The following is a 16,616-nucleotide window of genomic DNA, read 5'->3' as shown; positions in this document are numbered from 1 at the left end:
TAATCAGAGACATGATATTCTCTGCTTATCAACCATTAGGCCTAAACTCAAAAATTGTTTTCTCTAATATTTTGTCCATCTACTTTAGTTATAGAGGACATGTTTGTTAAATAAATGACCATGTGCAATAGATTTTAATGTTTTGCTGATGTGCTTGTGGATCACAATTCTATGAAAAGAAAAGTCTCCAGGCTTCAAAAAAGAAAAGTATTAGAACCAAACTGTAGAATTCATGATTGGTTCTGTTTTTCCTCGAAATAACAACAACAACAACAACAATAACAACATCGACTGAGAGTTGAGCTCTTAGACTTTTAAACAAGTGGTGTTTAGTTTATATATTATATACTGTATAGCAAACACCAAAGATAAGGCACACTGTAAAATCCATTTTCCTTGTACACTATCCATATTTTTTAAAGCACCAAAACCTTCTTCAAGGTCACAAGAAAACATTTAATGTGATTAAAACGTCATCATAATCATATTACACAATTAACAAGAGTAGGATGAAAGATGTTACATTTTTTCAGTCTTTATTAACAAAGTAATGTCAGGAAAGTAGCTTGGCTAACATTAATGCTAGCTACGTTAGTAGGAGGAACGATGGGGTAATGTGTAGGCACCCGTTAGCTGTTCAGTTGCGATGAAGCCTGACCCTTTTTTAAAATAATAATAATAATAATAATAATAATAATAATAACTTTATTTGTATAACTTTATCTAAACGAGGTTACAAAGTGCTTCACACAAAAGTCCATTGCAGGATTCAAATTTGATTGTACTAAAAGATATTCTGTTTAGTCCAATTTAAGATCCAAATCATAACATAATAAGGTCAAGACCTTAAGTTTAGAGAGAAACACAACAGTTCCCACTTAAAAGTGTAAGCATCAGACGTCTTGTTGCTTGCCTTTATCTCTTTTAGATAAACAGTTGGTCACCAAAGTGCAATGACTCCCATTGGGTCCATTTCTACATAGAAGAACAGTGAAAGGGTTAAAGTTGCTGCCACAGTGCTCAGTTTGCCGTCATTGTAAAACTACAGTAAATCTTTTTGCTTGTGTAGTCAGGATTATATAGTTTATCTAATGTGCAGTGACATTCCCACGGTGTTCTAAGGACAAGGTGAACGGCCTCTTGGGATATCTTAATGTGTGATGACAAACTTCCATACAGTGATTTAAAGAGTTTTGTCCTACTGGCAGGCTAATGATGGGGTTTAGAGCTCAAAGCCCTCTGTGTTGTAATCCCATTTGTTCTGCTTGACATAGTGCATAGTAGCTGCACATGCACACACATGGAGCACGTACACACTACTCCGTCACCCTGGATTCACTCCTGTGTGTGTAACTGTGGATTGATGTATTAGATGAGGCCAACCTGCCAGACTTGGCAGCCCCACGCGGCCCCATTTAGCAATTTAATGACTTCCATTACACAAGGCCTCAGCTGAAATGTCTCAGTTTGTAGTGTGTGGGAGTTGAAGAACCTTCGTGGTGTTATTGTCCAGCAGTGATTGATGGCATATGGAGCAGAGTTAGTGGTAATGAACAGTGTGATGCTATGGGTATATTTAGTTAACGGGACTTTCTTCTCTTCTCTTCTCTTCTCTTCTCTTCTCTTCTCTTCTCTTCTCTTCTCTTCTGGGGTGTTTTTGAAAAGAAATCACCTGATTTACCACAGTTCCATTTCCAAGTCGCCGTATGTTTACCGTCAGCTCGCAGGGGACGTAACTTAGTGACATCGGATTAGAAAAATGTTAATCAATACCTATCGGCTATAACTAAAAGTGGGCGTGTCCGGGGCACAGAGAGCTGCCTCCTGTGGAAAATCTAGAACAACCAATTACTCCCGGAAGTATTATGTATTTAGACAAAAATTAACCAAATAGAATTTGAAAACAACTTATATCAAATGCTCACAGGCCCTTACGGTCTGCCCGGAGGTACGAGTAAACTAATATTATATAATTAAACAATGTTTAACATTTTTATACAGGCTTTTTTATCTCCAGTGCCCAGCGCCTGGTATTAACCAGCCGCCACTGCTGTGAAGTGCTTTGAGTGGTCATCAAGAAAGGACTAGAAAAGCACTATTTAAATACAGACCATTTAACTGGTTAGGCGGCACGGTAGTCTTCTATGTAGGTTTTCTTCAGGAGACCCTAAATTAACTGAAGGTGTGAATATGAGTGTGAATGGTTGTTTGTCTCTGTATGTTTGCCCTGTGATAAGCTGGCGACCGGTCCAGGGTGTACCCCGCCTCTCGCCCAATGTCAGGCTCATTAGATAATGGATGGATGGATGGATCTACTAGACTCATTTGTGGTTTAGTGCTGCTCTTTCAGAAAAGTTTGGACAAACTTGGATCTTGTTGCAGATTCAGATTAACTTCAAGTCATCCCCTCAGGTGACAGCCTTTCTCATCATCATTAACCAATATGCTGACTTTCCATTCTCTGTTTTCTTTTTAATGTTTTCTTAAGCACATTGAAGCCAGTGTGAAATCCCCCACTATTACCAAGTCAGTTTTTCCTTAAAGGGGACATAGCATGCAAATTCCACTTTGTTAGTGCTTCTACACGTTAATGTGGGTATCTGGCATGTCTACCAACCCAAAAACTCTGGGAAAAAAACACTTGCGCGTTTTGTTATGGTTCCTCTAAGTCAGAAACGTCATGCTTGAGTGACTCGATTGCGCTTCCTGGGTTTTGTGTCGTAACAAGGCACTGGAAGTCTCCCTACATGGCCTTGGCCCACCCCCACCTCACCCCCCGTCCCCCGTCCCCCACACTCGTTACGCCGGGTTACACCGGACCGCTGCAAGCAGCGCCACGCCGTTCCCAAGCCGCCTGGCTGTTCACACGGGACGAGCATTTCTCCGCGGTGGTCAGCCCGCATTCACTCACATGTGGCATTTGTCTGGATCGAGGCTGGGTGCAGCAGTTGCTCGGGCGCGACGTCGCCTCTCCCATGCGTGAGCTGGAATTTGTGTCAACGCCACACAGCCAGCAGTGTGGAAGACTTCCGCAGTGTTCAGCGCTACTGCACAGCACAGCAAAACACACAGAGCCCCCACTGTACGCCGGGTTTACACCGGGCCAGAGCGCCGCTGCGGGGCTTTCTCCGCTTGTTGTTGTACCCGTTGAATGTCGGGGTTGGGGGTAAATGATATTCATAGCCCCCACACCTCTCTTTCTCTCTCTGTCTGTCTGCTTGTGTGCTTGTAGTGGATGGGCAGAGGGGACATTTAATTATGTGATTGGGAAAATTAAAACTCCAGGACAACAGAAGGAGAATACAAAGTATGGGATGCATATTTGATAATTTATATCATATAAAATATGTAATTTATATCGTTTAAAATCATGGGGGGAGAGGGGGAGGGGGGAGCTGGCTCATTAGCATTTAAAGGAACAGGCACTCAAAACAGGTCACTCTGTGGAGGGCTGTTTTAGACAGGGTAAAAAGGGTGCTGTTTTAAATGATCCTTGTGGTATTTTGACCAAAGTATGTTACAGACATTTCATTAAGACCCCAAGGAACCATATCAACTTCTGGTAAAATGGGCATGCTATGTCCCCTTTAAAGTTGAACCTGTCAGCACACACACACATTTAAAACCACGTACTGTACTGTCTACCCGCAGTGTTTGCCACTTACTGTAAATGTATTGTGTGGTGTGTGTATCTGTAAGTGAGACTATTAGGCAGCAGCTGTCAGACACTATGTGCTGCGCAGTTTGTTATTGTCGTGGCTTCCTGCGTTTGCCTCCTGAGCGGGAAGCAAAGCGCCCTCTAAGCAGAATCTCTGTCCATTTCCATGAGTAAGCAGCTAACCCCCGTCACCCCAGGAGAGGACGGCCGACCAAAACACAGAGGCGGGGTCAGTACAAGCCGAGCAACTGGGTGTAAAGGGTGTGGGGGGAGCGAGGAAGTGGAAGGGGATTGTTGTCCTGCGAAAGAAAACTGTGGCGAGGCCGCTGAAAAATAAATTTGAGCTATTTTGCAGCAAGTGGATATGATATGATTTCTCTGTTGTTGGAATGTTGGAGGTCAGAGTTGAGTTGAAGCTGAAATCGGAGTGTCGAGAGGAAGAGGAGTCAGTGCAACGAGACATTTGTGCCATGTGGGACACTACGCAGGATACACTCTGTTACTTTTAAGTCTCCTCTCTCCATGCAGCCCCACTGATACTCCCCGAATGCCAAAACAACACAAAACACAAGGCATTAATAATTCATGTTGAACTCTACTGTACAGTGAGTGTGAGACTGGGAGGGTTTATTGTAGTGAGTGTGTGTTTGTTACTGGTCTGGTGCAGCAGAGAAGAGCATCAGGACCCTGTGGTATCACAGCTGTGTGTGAGACAAACACAATGAAGATGGTGAAGCCGTAAAGACGGGTTTGTTCGCAGCACGTGTTTGACAGCAGAGACCTCGTCATGTCGGGGAAAACCCAGAACAAATGACATTAAGATACTTCAGTTTCAGGAACAAACAGACAGATTCAGACAATGCAGGCATGCTTGGTAGGAAGACAATCATGGGTTGCGTAGCAGCTAGTGTAGCCAATCATAAACAGCCCTTTACTGTATGCATCCCCCTCCTCTCAGCCAAGTGATCGTGTGACAACAATAGCCTCTCTCACTCTCAGCCGCAGAAAACAGAGGCCGTGACCTTGCAGTTGAAAGTCAGCAATGCTTCAGCATGATCCTCGGCTACCGGCCACGCTGTTTCCACCACAAACTCATTAATTACACTGCAACTATTGAATATTTACAAGAGTGATGTAATAAGATTTATTCCATTAAATGTGAACACAGTGTTACCAGATGCAATAATTGTTGCCCTCTGTACAATTAAAAATGTACGATAATGTCATAATTTGGTGTTGGATATTACCCCATCATAACCTCCCAGGGCCCATGGTGAAGTGTTCAGATGTGTTGTTCTTACCCATCAATTGTTAAAAGTCAATAATATTCAGTTTATTTTCAGAGAGGAGGACGTGTTTACATTTGAGAAGACATTTGACACTTTTTGTCAATGGACAAGTTATCTGAACAATAATTGCAGCCTTGACACATCTTAATACAAAGTTGCAATGTGATAATATTCCTGTGATAGTAAATGGACTTTGAGCCAGTGTATATATCCAGGATGGCAACACCAACCAAAACTATGGCTAAACTGGTACAGAGTGAGAGTGTATGGGGGGTATGGGTATTTCATGAGGAAGAAAATTCGGTGTGTTGAAGATCAGACTGTTACAAAGCTCACTTCCTACACCAGAGTTAGGATCAGCCTCCTCCATTCACTGCAAGATAACTGAGCTGCTTTTGAAATGAGAGCAGAGGGCAGGTTGCCCAGTGGAGACACCCCAGCACTCGGCTGTCGTGCCACCAAAGCTCAGCAGTGTCACACTGATGCAAACATACATAAACAGCAATTTTCAGAACACAAAGAAAGTCTGTGGCTCTAACAACCATTGAAAATGCAGATGTTTTCTTTCTGTTGTGACGGTTTGATTGTTTGCCTGGGAACACTGGGGCACAGGACGCACAGTGATGGCCTTCTGTAGGCAGCCTGGTGTGTGTGTGTGTCTGTGTCTGTGTTTGTGTGTGCGTGTGTGTGCGTGTGTGTGTGTGTGTGTGTGTGTGTGTGTGTGTGTGTGTGTGTGTGTGTGTGTGTGTGTGTGTGTGGCTTTATTCAAAATGGCTGCTGTTTGAAAAGGCTGGGGGAGTTCGAGTGATGGGATGCAAATTGTTGATATGGAAGAGGCAAAGCTCAGACAAAAGGCCCACTGTTCGAGCCAGTGTTTGCATGGGCACGAATAAATGTGTGTGTCCGTGACTGTGTACAGCAGCAGCAACAGCATCGCAGATGCGAACTACGAAAGTCTTCTCTGAATAAAATGGGTTATTTAGAGAAATGTAAGACGTAGCTTTGGGTCAAATTCAAAACACTACTGGTCTCAATTTCTTTCGCAAAACCAGGCCAGATTTCTCTGGTTTCTGGGTCACAAGTTTTTATATGTCTGGGTGTGGGTGTTATTTATGGACTCTTCATTAGAATGTTAGATGATAACAAATTTTCATCAGTCTTAGTTGTAAGAGAGTTTTCAACCCTGTCTGTATATTTGTTGGTTGGTCGGTTTGTTTGTTTGTAAGCAATATTACACAAAGAAAACTTGACAGATTTCCACAAAACTTGGTAGAAGTTTGCAAAACAGAAAGAACTTTGGTGCGGATCTGGAATCGAGGGGCGAATCCAGAACTTGTTTTCACTTTCTTCAGTGTTAGGCACATTAAGGGAACTGTTGAGCTTTGGCTGAGGTATACGCTCTACTGATTGCCATTGTGGTGGATTCTTGTCTTCTGGTTGAGAGTAACTAAAAGGATTTAATGGAAAAAGTATTTGCGATTCGCTTCAAGTCCTTTTCCTCCAGTGTAGGTCATAAGAAAACATCTGACTACCTGCCACTGACCCTGGCCCCCTTTCTCAGCCTGCCTCTCCTTGTCTCGCCACAAGTTTAAGTTGAGCACCAGGAGCCGTCAAGTCTCAGAGTCTCTGGGAAAGTGGGCAAAAGGCTCCTCAGACAGGTCAATGTGTAACACTTGGCTCACTGTGAAGAAACACCTTGTTTATTTAACTCAAAACTGGTTTAGACAGAGCTTTCCTTTTGCCAGCTCTCTGTGCTTTGAGTCCCTCAAATATGATGCGTGATCAAAGTGTTTTGGGAGGAAAAGAAAGTGCTGCTTTATTTACCAAGGCAAAACATCCAGTCCAGAAAATGAATCTCTTTAGTGTTCATGCACAGAAAATGTGAAATATTCTGTTATTTCCATTAATTATCAACCAGTGCCTGTGCTAAACGTGTCTGGAACCAGCATCACCACAGTCCAAACAGCTTTTTTTCTTCTTCCTGAAACTTTACAAAGAGCTGTTCGCCTGTTTATGCAAAGTTCAGTGAAGCCTGAGTCAGTGCGCAGAACCCTGAACCCGTACTTGTGAATGCACTTTTGTCCTGCATGGTGATGACTCCCAGACGCTGCTGCTACAAAGCGCTGGTCACCTGTTTATTTCAAGTTTATTAATATTCAATGTAACGTGCGTCCAATTCACACCAAATCCGACACTGTGCTTTCTTGGCCCTTTAACAATATACATGTCAAGTGCAAAGCCAATAAGATTATCGACTCTTGAGTCACATACAGACAGAAGCTGTCTTCAGGCCTGACCCTCGAAATAATTGGGTCTGGACTTTCTCCAGAGTTTGCCTTTCACAAATGAACAACGCAGCAGGAGATTCTCTGCTGTTTACAGCACATTGCCCTCCTCCTGAGATATTTGTATTCTGTTGTGTCCATCATCAACACATCCACTTGCTTGGGGTGAATCCTCCCAAGGATCTTTTATACTAGGGGGGTGGCAGGAGAAGCTCCAGAGAAAGTCCGGAGCCTCTCACACAGACATTTTGCAATCTCACATACAGCCCCTCTAGAGAATGTCAGGAGATTGTCCGGAGTTCAGTGCATGTCTGAAAGCAGGTAGACAGAGATTTCTAGGATTAGAAGATAGTTGGACACATCAAGCATCAAATTTGCCTTTCTTGTAACTTGTCCCAGGTGCTGGAGAGTTTTAAGATCATGGACTACAGTCTGCTGCTGGGTGTGCACGTCCCGGACCAGAGTCAGAGAGAGGGCGGCGAGTCGGGCCAGGCGGGGGGCGACGGTAGGAGACCTGTGGGTCAGAGGGTCCTCTACTCCACCGCCATGGAGTCCATCCAGGGGGACGGCAAGGCAGCGGAGGCGCTCACCACGGACGACACGTGAGTGAGCTAAGCTGGGGGAAAACACAAACACACACACACACACACACATTATGAACACATACTTGGGCACACACACTGCCTTTGTCTGTCTCTCGATCTCCACCTTTTCTCTCACAGACAGTTATACAACTGTGCTCATACCTCGCACAGGACACTCAAAGAGTACACACACAGGCGGGCTCTCACATAACCATAGCTACACAAATACAAACACAGTCGCTGTTCTGCTTATTGAAAGCAATACACAAGTATTAAAATACCTTAAGGGCCTCTTTTACAAACACTTTATTTGCACAGAGGTTGATGTGCCGCCCGTCCCCTGACGGCTCCTGTGTTTCATCTGTGTTACAGGATGGGTGGCATCCCTGCTAAAACACACAAAGAAGAAAAGCTGCTCATCTTCCTGGGTATCATAGATATTCTACAGTCATACAGGTACTTACAGATTCATTTTACCTCTAATACTGGGTCTTTCTTATAATTTCCGATTGGAAAGGAAAATGGATTAATCTGTTGACTTTTGAGGACATGAACTCATTAACATCTTTCTGTGATCGGTAGAAATGGCCGTCTCAATTTCTGAAAAGCAGAACGTTGCATTAATAACTAATGAAGATGACATTAAAGAGGGATTGCATGACAGCACGTCGTGATTCTCTCTGAGTGACCTCTTCCACTGATGCCTGCCCTACGACAAGGCCTCTTCATGTTGAATTATCACCTTGCATTGATTGAAAGAGCTACGAGCCACTTTACCTCACTCCTTAAAGGACTAAGTCCATTTTTTTCACTACCCAACTTGATTTAAATGGACACAGAAATCTTCTGTAGTTACACATTGATTTTTTTGTCCTGAGAGCAAACAGTGAGTCAGGAGGAGGAGGAGGAAGAGAAGGAAGAAATTTAAAAGCATGACATAAATCTTTGACCTTTTTAGTTCAAGGCATCAAATTCACATAGAGCAAGTGAGATGAGGTCAGGGAGGAAGGAGGGACAGGCCCCATTTGTCTTCACTCACTGCCTTCACTGTTAGCTAAACTCACCCAGTTTTTAATAGTAAGTTCTGCAGAGGTTACACAGTAAGCACGGGTGCTCAAAGTGGAACTCCCCTCAAAGTCAAAAAAGCAGGTAGTTATACATGGAGGGGTTTCAGGAAACATATCATGAAAACCAGACAGGAAATCTTCATCTGTGTCTATCTGCTGTGTCTGTCTGCTGTGGCAATTGGAAGGAACGTTACCGAATAAGGGCATACACACTGTTTGTAGTCACATGTAATCTGGTAGACAGACATACATCGGCTGTTGTTTCTAGGAATAGAGGAATCGATTTCAGAAGTCATGGTCAACACAAGGAGCATCGCCAAATAAGGGCATGAACTTTGAGGTTACATCCTGTCAGGCAGACAGTATCACAGTAGTGAGACACTGATCATTACAGAAGGAAGGGAGAAGAAGCGAAGTCTTGATCAAGCGTAGAAGGGAAGTTGTTGTGTAATTGAAAACGTTTGTGACCAGACTTTTTCTTGCTCCTCCCCAGGTTCATTAAGAAGTTGGAGCACTCGTGGAAAGCGCTGGTGTACGACGGTGTAAGTTCCCTCAAATCTGACACTGCTTTATATGAATGAGCCTTTTGTCTGCACATGCACTAACATACTGAGTCTTAATTCTTTTTTTTTCTGCTTCCTTGCAGGACTCGGTCTCGGTGCACCGGCCCGGCTTTTACGCCAGCCGCTTCCTCAAGTTCATGAGCACGAGGGTCTTCAGGAAGACTCAGCGTAAGTGTGCAGGTCACACGTGAGGATACGGGAACTCACATACACAGAAACAATGGGGAGGGGAAAGTCGGAAATCCTGGCCCGATAGGGAGAGTGAACACCACCAATGTGTCACTGCATCAGTAGCAACTTGATTAACTGAAATAACCACAGGATTGTTTCCTTACATTGTCCTCCCTGCCCTCCCCTGCTATTGTCCTCCATGGTTGGACAAGCATTCGAGCCACATGATCAACTTTGATTCAATTTCAGGATTAAATAACAGACTTTTATCCTTTAAAATGAAGAACATCATGTTTGTTATGTGATGTGTAAACAATCATGGGGTTGTAAAAAAAGAAACACACAAACAACAACAACAAAGACACTCACAGAAGGACACGATTACACACCACCGACTTGGATAAAAAGGATAAACTCAATAAACTCTTTTAGACCAGTAACAAGGACATTGACTCCTCTTCTTTAACGCTCGTCTAATCCAGTATATTCCAGGCATGTGGAGCCCATCGTACACGTGTGACCGATCCCATGTCGCTTTGACCACAAAACCCTAAAAATCTATTCTCAGGGTTGGTGGATGTGCCTGGAGGTCAGGAAGCTCTCAGGGAACTTCACATTAGTTATGTAACCGTGCAGGGGCTCTGTGTGGAAATCATCACGACTGAGGCAATGGTTTGTGTTATTAACCGTGTCATGTTCCGTCATCTGGAGACGACAGGAAAGGGTTTCATTTCATGCGCTGCTCGGGAGGCAGAATGATGGCGTCCCAGGGGACACTTGTGTAATCGTCACTGTGTCGTTTTAACAGTTGAATAACTCCTCAGCTAATTCTGAAAGGCGAAGCATCAGAGGTTTATTGTGTGTGAACATCACTTCAATTCGCCTCTTTCCTCTGTCTCCTCCAATTATCTTCCCATCTTTCGTTTTCTGCCTCGGTGCCCCCCCCCCCGAATCTTCATCTCACCCTCCTGTCTTTTCTTCCCTTGACTCATGTGTATCCTTTTGTGCTCGGCAGCACTTCGATTTTCCCCTTCAAAGAGGACCCGCACCTCCATCCCAGCTCTGAAGTCGTCCTCGCAGGAGATCCTTTCATCGCAGGCGGATGAGAGGAAAGAGGGGGACAGGAGGGACCGGCTGGGAGGAGCCCGCAGCCTCGCCAGTCTGGACGGACACGGTAAACAAAACAACAGCTTTCGAGCAAAGGCCCTCACTGTGGCCATGACAACTGGTGGTTCACTTTGAGATGACTTGAAAGACAGGAATCTTGTGTTTGACAAAGTTCTACTACTGAATAATTTAGATTATATCAACAGTGAAAACATGCATGCACCTGTCTATACCGATCACATGACCACCAGGTTTGAAACAGCCCAAGGACGGCCATTTTGTGTTTACCTAGATGAAGGCCTTAAAGGCTGAAACCCATATAGGCAGGTTTTTACTGTTGATACAATGATTCAACTATTAGATATTGAAGGGTTTTTAAATTTGCCACCTTCTTGAATGACTCACATTCCTTCAACTTGCCTAAACTTTTTGGATCGTCAAACTGAAGAGCAACAGAGGGACACCCGGCCGTCACTCTTTTAGCTTTTAGTTTTTGGACTCAACCAATAAGACTAAACTCAAACCTAAATGTTTTTATCATAAACACACACTTCCCATTTTTACTCTTATCCTCACCATCTCTGCCTCCTAATCTGCTACTTCATCCTCGGTCAGTTGCAGATTTTGTGGCCTTTTAAATCTTTTCAGAAACACTTCAGGCCCATTAACAGCCACTTGACCATTCGGCAATAAAATCGTTGTCCTCTCAGCATTGTGCCAGGGGAGCAGCTGTCACGGGCTGATACAGTGCTTGGCCTTAATGGAACGAACACGGGGGCATCCCTTCAGATGCAAAATAAATGCTTGTGTGTCGTCCTCACAATCTGAGCCAAGTGCACGGAGGTGTGCTGATCTGGCGTCTGATAAAGGGTGAATGTGTCTGAACTTTGTGTTTGATATGATGAGGGACAGCGTGAACACCGAACCGGAAGAGATCAGGGTGTGACAAATCACAGGGTCATGGGTCATTTTTCTCTCTCTCTCTCTCTCCTTCAACCAAAACCTTATGCCCTGCCTCAGCCATTGGGCCTATTCAAAGATGGAAAGAACAGAAAAATAAAGAAAATCTCTTCTTTGCTAGGAGCATCCAGCTCTGCAGCTGTATTCATGCAGCTATGGATATATTGATCACATTGACACATTAATGGGGCACTTTAGGTTTGGATGTGGACGAGCTTTTGGCCCATCATCTAAAGAAATCTGTTCATGGAGTTTGAAGATGAGTGAAATGCACTCACACACGTGACTGTTTCCTCCTCAGCTGTGTTCGGTTCGTACCTGCGGCCCGATCTGGTCCCCGCCAACCCGTCGTTCTACGAGGGCTCCTCCATGGGAACCATCTCCACCTCGTCCATCTTTGTCAGCGTGGACCACCAAACAGAGGACAGGTAGGTTTCCCTGTCTCACACTTACCTGTTGCTTCCATTGGGTCACTGCCCAGAGTTGATTTAGAGGCATGTTTGTGCAGTTTGTCATCTCAAAACCACGATGTGCGGCTCATGTGTCCTTGAGTACAAGAAGGGAAGGCATGTCAATATGCATTGCCCAACACACGCACGCGGCCACACACGCCCACGTAATTGTCACCTTACATCACATGATCCTATCGGTGATGTGCGTCACGGAGCAGGTGACTCAGCTGGCTTGGCAACATGCACCCAATACACACACATTCACATGCACACACTTTTACACTACATATGGAAAGATCAGTGAGGAATGAGGGTGTGAGGGTTGATTTACATGACAGGGAGGAAGAAATGCTCTGAAAGTACAACACAAATCTTTCCATAATAGGGAATAATGGTTTTTACTTACAGGAACAAAATCCTCGGTTAGTTTGACTTTATTTTATTAACCACAATTTCTGACAGCTCGATTTATTTGCTTGATTTATTGACATTTAACCATTTTTTTGTCATTCTGCTAAACAAATAGTCAATAATTATATATTATTATTTATTTAGTATTGAGACGTACTTTTTTACGTCTCTATTGTATTGAGAGGACTTTTACAAGTTACTACTTAGTTGTATATTATAAAATTATATTCATTTCCACTCCTCTACATTGTTAGAGGACAGTTTGTGATCGGATGCCTCCGGACACTTTGTCCTCTGCCCTCTCCGTGTTTCCCATCTTCCACCTCTCCTCCTGTCCGGCAGTGTCAGGTTCTGCTCGCTCTCTGAGGCCCCATTGTGCGACTTGTCCGGTCTTGTCCCCTCCGGCAGTCACCTGCTGCTGCCCTGACATTGTTCTGTCGGTTGTTTGCATAAATATTTAAACAGCGGCTTTGACACGGGTCTCACTCGGTGCCATTATGCTGCAGAAAGACGGTGACAAAAAGAGGACTAGTGGTGCAACGGGACACTGTGGATCCACTGACACAGTAATCACTGTCAGTAAGCTGCTGCGTTACAGTAGTAACACCTCTTGTTGTGATGTTTGAGGCTATAGGATTGCTCTATAACAACGGTTCACATGTGCATCAATACATCCATCCGTTTATTATCTATACTGCTTATCCTTAGAGGGTCGTGGGTTGACCCCTTCACCCAGGATTCGAACCAGGAACCTTCCTGCTATGTTTTACAGTAGTAACACATCCCTGTTGTGATGTTTGAGACCAGGATTGCTCTAAAACAAAGCAGCTGTTCACACGTGTTCACATCAGATCTATTTCTACAGGTGTACGTCTCTGTTATTCTCTCTCAGTGGACTTGGGTCAGTCACATGTCACAAAAGAGTGAAAACACATCACTGAATTTATCAGGGAGTCACCTGATGAACATGTAAGGCAAACAGCACTGCCCCCTGGTGGAGGCACCCAGGGCATAAATACAGGCATAAATAAAACAGTATCCAGGATGTGTCAAGACGTGACAACCGCTGTAAAACTCTTTCTCACGTTTATCATCTGTAGCAGCGTGTCATTGAAACATTTCACGGTTTCCTCCCTGACCAACACCACATCCTTTCCCCAGGTTTGGTGCAATAGTTAAAGCGCAATCCTGCTCAATAAGGAAGAAACAACAAACATGAAAGCGAAACCCACTTGGCAGATGTAATACATTTATTCTAAAGACATTTAAAGGAGTTTTAAGTGCACACACTCAAAATAGGTACTAATTAACAAAGTACTCATGTAATACACTGTTGTACTAATGACCAATGGCTGCACGGGGATAAAAGCATGTTTGGAGTTGCAGGAGCAGGTGATGCCTCTTAAGCATCATCATTTAAAACCTATTTCTCATTTTATAGTTTCTGTTTAAATCTTGGTAAAGATTTGGACACATATATCTACTTACATTCTCCCCAAAACATTGGATGATAAGTTTGTGACGTGTTTCTTGCCTCAAGCTAAAACCAAAATGGCTGAAATTTAATTTGTCTTATTCCCTTAAATATTTCATTGCCATCTTTAAAGCTATTGTAACCATTTGTGGTAAATAATCTCCCACCGAGGGTCTGGCTCCGACTCTCGAGGACATTTTGTTTGTTTCATGTGAACCGTTTCGGAGACTATGAGACAATGAGCCTGTGAGCGGAGGCCTCCACTGGGCCTGACGCCAGACGGCAGGTTTCACATCCTGTTCACGGTCGGCTCATCTCTTCGCCTCTTTGATGTCGGGAATCTCAGCCATAGCGTGTGATTTGTTTCTTGGGGGAAAGGTTGTTCATCAGTTTTCAAGCAGTGCTTACACAGCTGCTCCACTTTAAATGGCCTTCACCTCGACAAGAAGCTCTCAGCGCCGTCTATACGACAAAGGTTAATGTTAAAATATCGCTTCCTGTTTCAGAGACGATGTCGCGTCCAGCTCCACGTTCACCCTGGAGGACAGTGCCATCTGCCTCACGTCAGAGCAGAGCACCATGGATGTGGACATGGACCGTGATGATGGATCTGTTCTGGACGTCTACTTGGTGAGTTTCCTCGGTTATTTTAGGTCACCGTCACATTCGGGTGGTTCGTGGAGATTACACTTCAAAGTATGAATCCCCAAAGTTTTGCATCAAAGAGAAGATTAAATACAGCACTTTGCTCTCTGAACAGCTCTCTCTGCCGGATGAACTTTGAACTGACTTATTTGATGAAAAAATGAAGTCCTCACTGCTGTTACAGATAATACTTTGAAATGGATAAATTGGTGCGTATCGGCAAAATTCTGTCCGACGCCGATATTCACCGATGTGACTGAGAGGTGAATATCAGCAAAGCGATAAATCGGTCGGGCTTTAGAGAGAACTGTGCATGTGCTGGAGGTAAATCAACAGATCTCCACTCTCTTAACAATAATCTTCTGATTGAACATAATGGTCGGGTGAATTCGGTCCAGTTAAGGCGTAGCAAGGTTTCTTGGAGGAAATATCTTGGCATGTGATCGGTCTTATACTTTCATGAATAGCACACAACAAAGTCTGTAGATTCCCACCAGTGAAAAGATGCACCATCATCCACCTTATATCTCCAGCAAGTCGCTCTATCTATAAGTTTAACTATTCAGCCTTGTTGGCGTCCAATATGCTCCATTAATTAGCTTGACTTGTTTTATGTTCTTTTTTGACACATTTTTTACCTGCACGTTTATGTCACATTAACAAAACATGCTGATACTATTTCTTTCTTTCTTTCTTTCCCTGCAGTGAATAGAGCCGCCTCACAGCCGTCATTTCCTCCTGCCAATCATAAGACAATCGCCGCACTCCATTGGTCAGGCCGTGCTGGCCTTTTAACGCCACCTCCAGTGCTGCTACATCCCTGTTGCCACTTGTTTTGCCAAAACATAAAAAAGACTGAGAGACAGAGTAACAGAAGACACAGAGTCACAGTGACGGACATCTGCAGGAACCACGTGACATGTCACCCTAACGACGACGACCACCACGCTGAACTGAGAGTTGCATTTTCAGAGCACGTGTCAATGCAGTGCCATTAAGTTTTATATACGTATCCTGTTTTCATGGCATTTCATGACTTTGACTGTACATACACACACAAGGAGACTAGATACAAATCATACATTTCTTTAAATCGTTTTTTTTTTCTTCTGCTGATCATAAAGAAATGATGGACACTTTTAAAACCTGCAGCCGCACCAGCTGCTGATCAGATGAGGAATGTTTACACTAGTGATGGCACCTCTGAGCCTGATGACGGGGGACGTCCCTGCGCCACACACAGAGGACACACGCCAGCTCGTAGCCACAGACAACAATATGGACGAGAAAAGCTACTGAGGCCGAACACACACTGAGCTGTGTATGAAGCGGCCACCTTCTCCTGACTGGGCCGAAGGACACGTGCTGCTCTGACGTGAGGAAAACACAGTTACTGGCAGTCGGATGAAGCACAGAGCGGATGGACAATAGACTTGCTCTCATAAAAAGGCACTTTTGACATTGGTTATGATTACTGTAAGAAATACTTCTCTCTGAGGACGTTGCTTAGGTGACATAAGCACAGATTTGGATGTGTGAACATGCACTTTTTTCTCCCCCCTCGTTCTACTCTACCAATGCACACCTCTGTCAGTCCTCCACACCACATGTACAGAGACTATGAAGGAACATTGTGGATTATTTTTGATGCGGAGCTCCTAGTTTTGTCAGGACTGAAGATGCTTTTACTCAGGACGTCCTCCTTTGATACTGATCGAGTCACGAGACATACAGATCCCACACATAGAAGCCGTCTGATACCTCTTCATCCACATCAAATCCAACTCTCCATGTTGAATTCCACAATCACGTCATCACTTGAGACCATAATTTATGTAAATCTCACTATTTTACCGTTTGCTGAAAGAAATCTTTCATCGCTGAATGTAAAGACAATGCATATTTATATAGAGAAGACTATAAATAAACTGTTAAAAATCAGTGTCTACT

General features: G+C 43.9%; 1 protein-coding gene across 1 annotated transcript in view; it reads left to right on the top strand.

The window, feature by feature from the left end:
* Positions 1-16,607, top strand: part of pip5k1bb (phosphatidylinositol-4-phosphate 5-kinase, type I, beta b) — a 38,787-nt gene extending 22,180 nt beyond the window's left edge. Inside the window, exons 8-15 of the mRNA XM_035165529.2 lie at positions 7,632-7,834; positions 8,189-8,272; positions 9,377-9,425; positions 9,530-9,614; positions 10,633-10,791; positions 11,986-12,112; positions 14,528-14,651; positions 15,372-16,607. Of these exons, the coding sequence (XP_035021420.1) occupies positions 7,632-7,834; positions 8,189-8,272; positions 9,377-9,425; positions 9,530-9,614; positions 10,633-10,791; positions 11,986-12,112; positions 14,528-14,651; positions 15,372-15,374 (834 nt within the window). The 3' untranslated portion in view covers positions 15,375-16,607. The remainder of the gene's footprint in view (positions 1-7,631; positions 7,835-8,188; positions 8,273-9,376; positions 9,426-9,529; positions 9,615-10,632; positions 10,792-11,985; positions 12,113-14,527; positions 14,652-15,371) is intronic.
* The last annotated feature ends 9 nt before the right edge of the window (positions 16,608-16,616 follow it).

This window comes from Hippoglossus stenolepis, chromosome 9 (genome assembly GCF_022539355.2).
Source record: "Hippoglossus stenolepis isolate QCI-W04-F060 chromosome 9, HSTE1.2, whole genome shotgun sequence".
In the NCBI taxonomy this organism is placed as follows: Eukaryota; Metazoa; Chordata; class Actinopteri; order Pleuronectiformes; family Pleuronectidae; genus Hippoglossus; species Hippoglossus stenolepis.
Note: the sequence above shows the minus strand (reverse complement) of the source record. Positions and strands in the feature narration are given on the sequence as shown.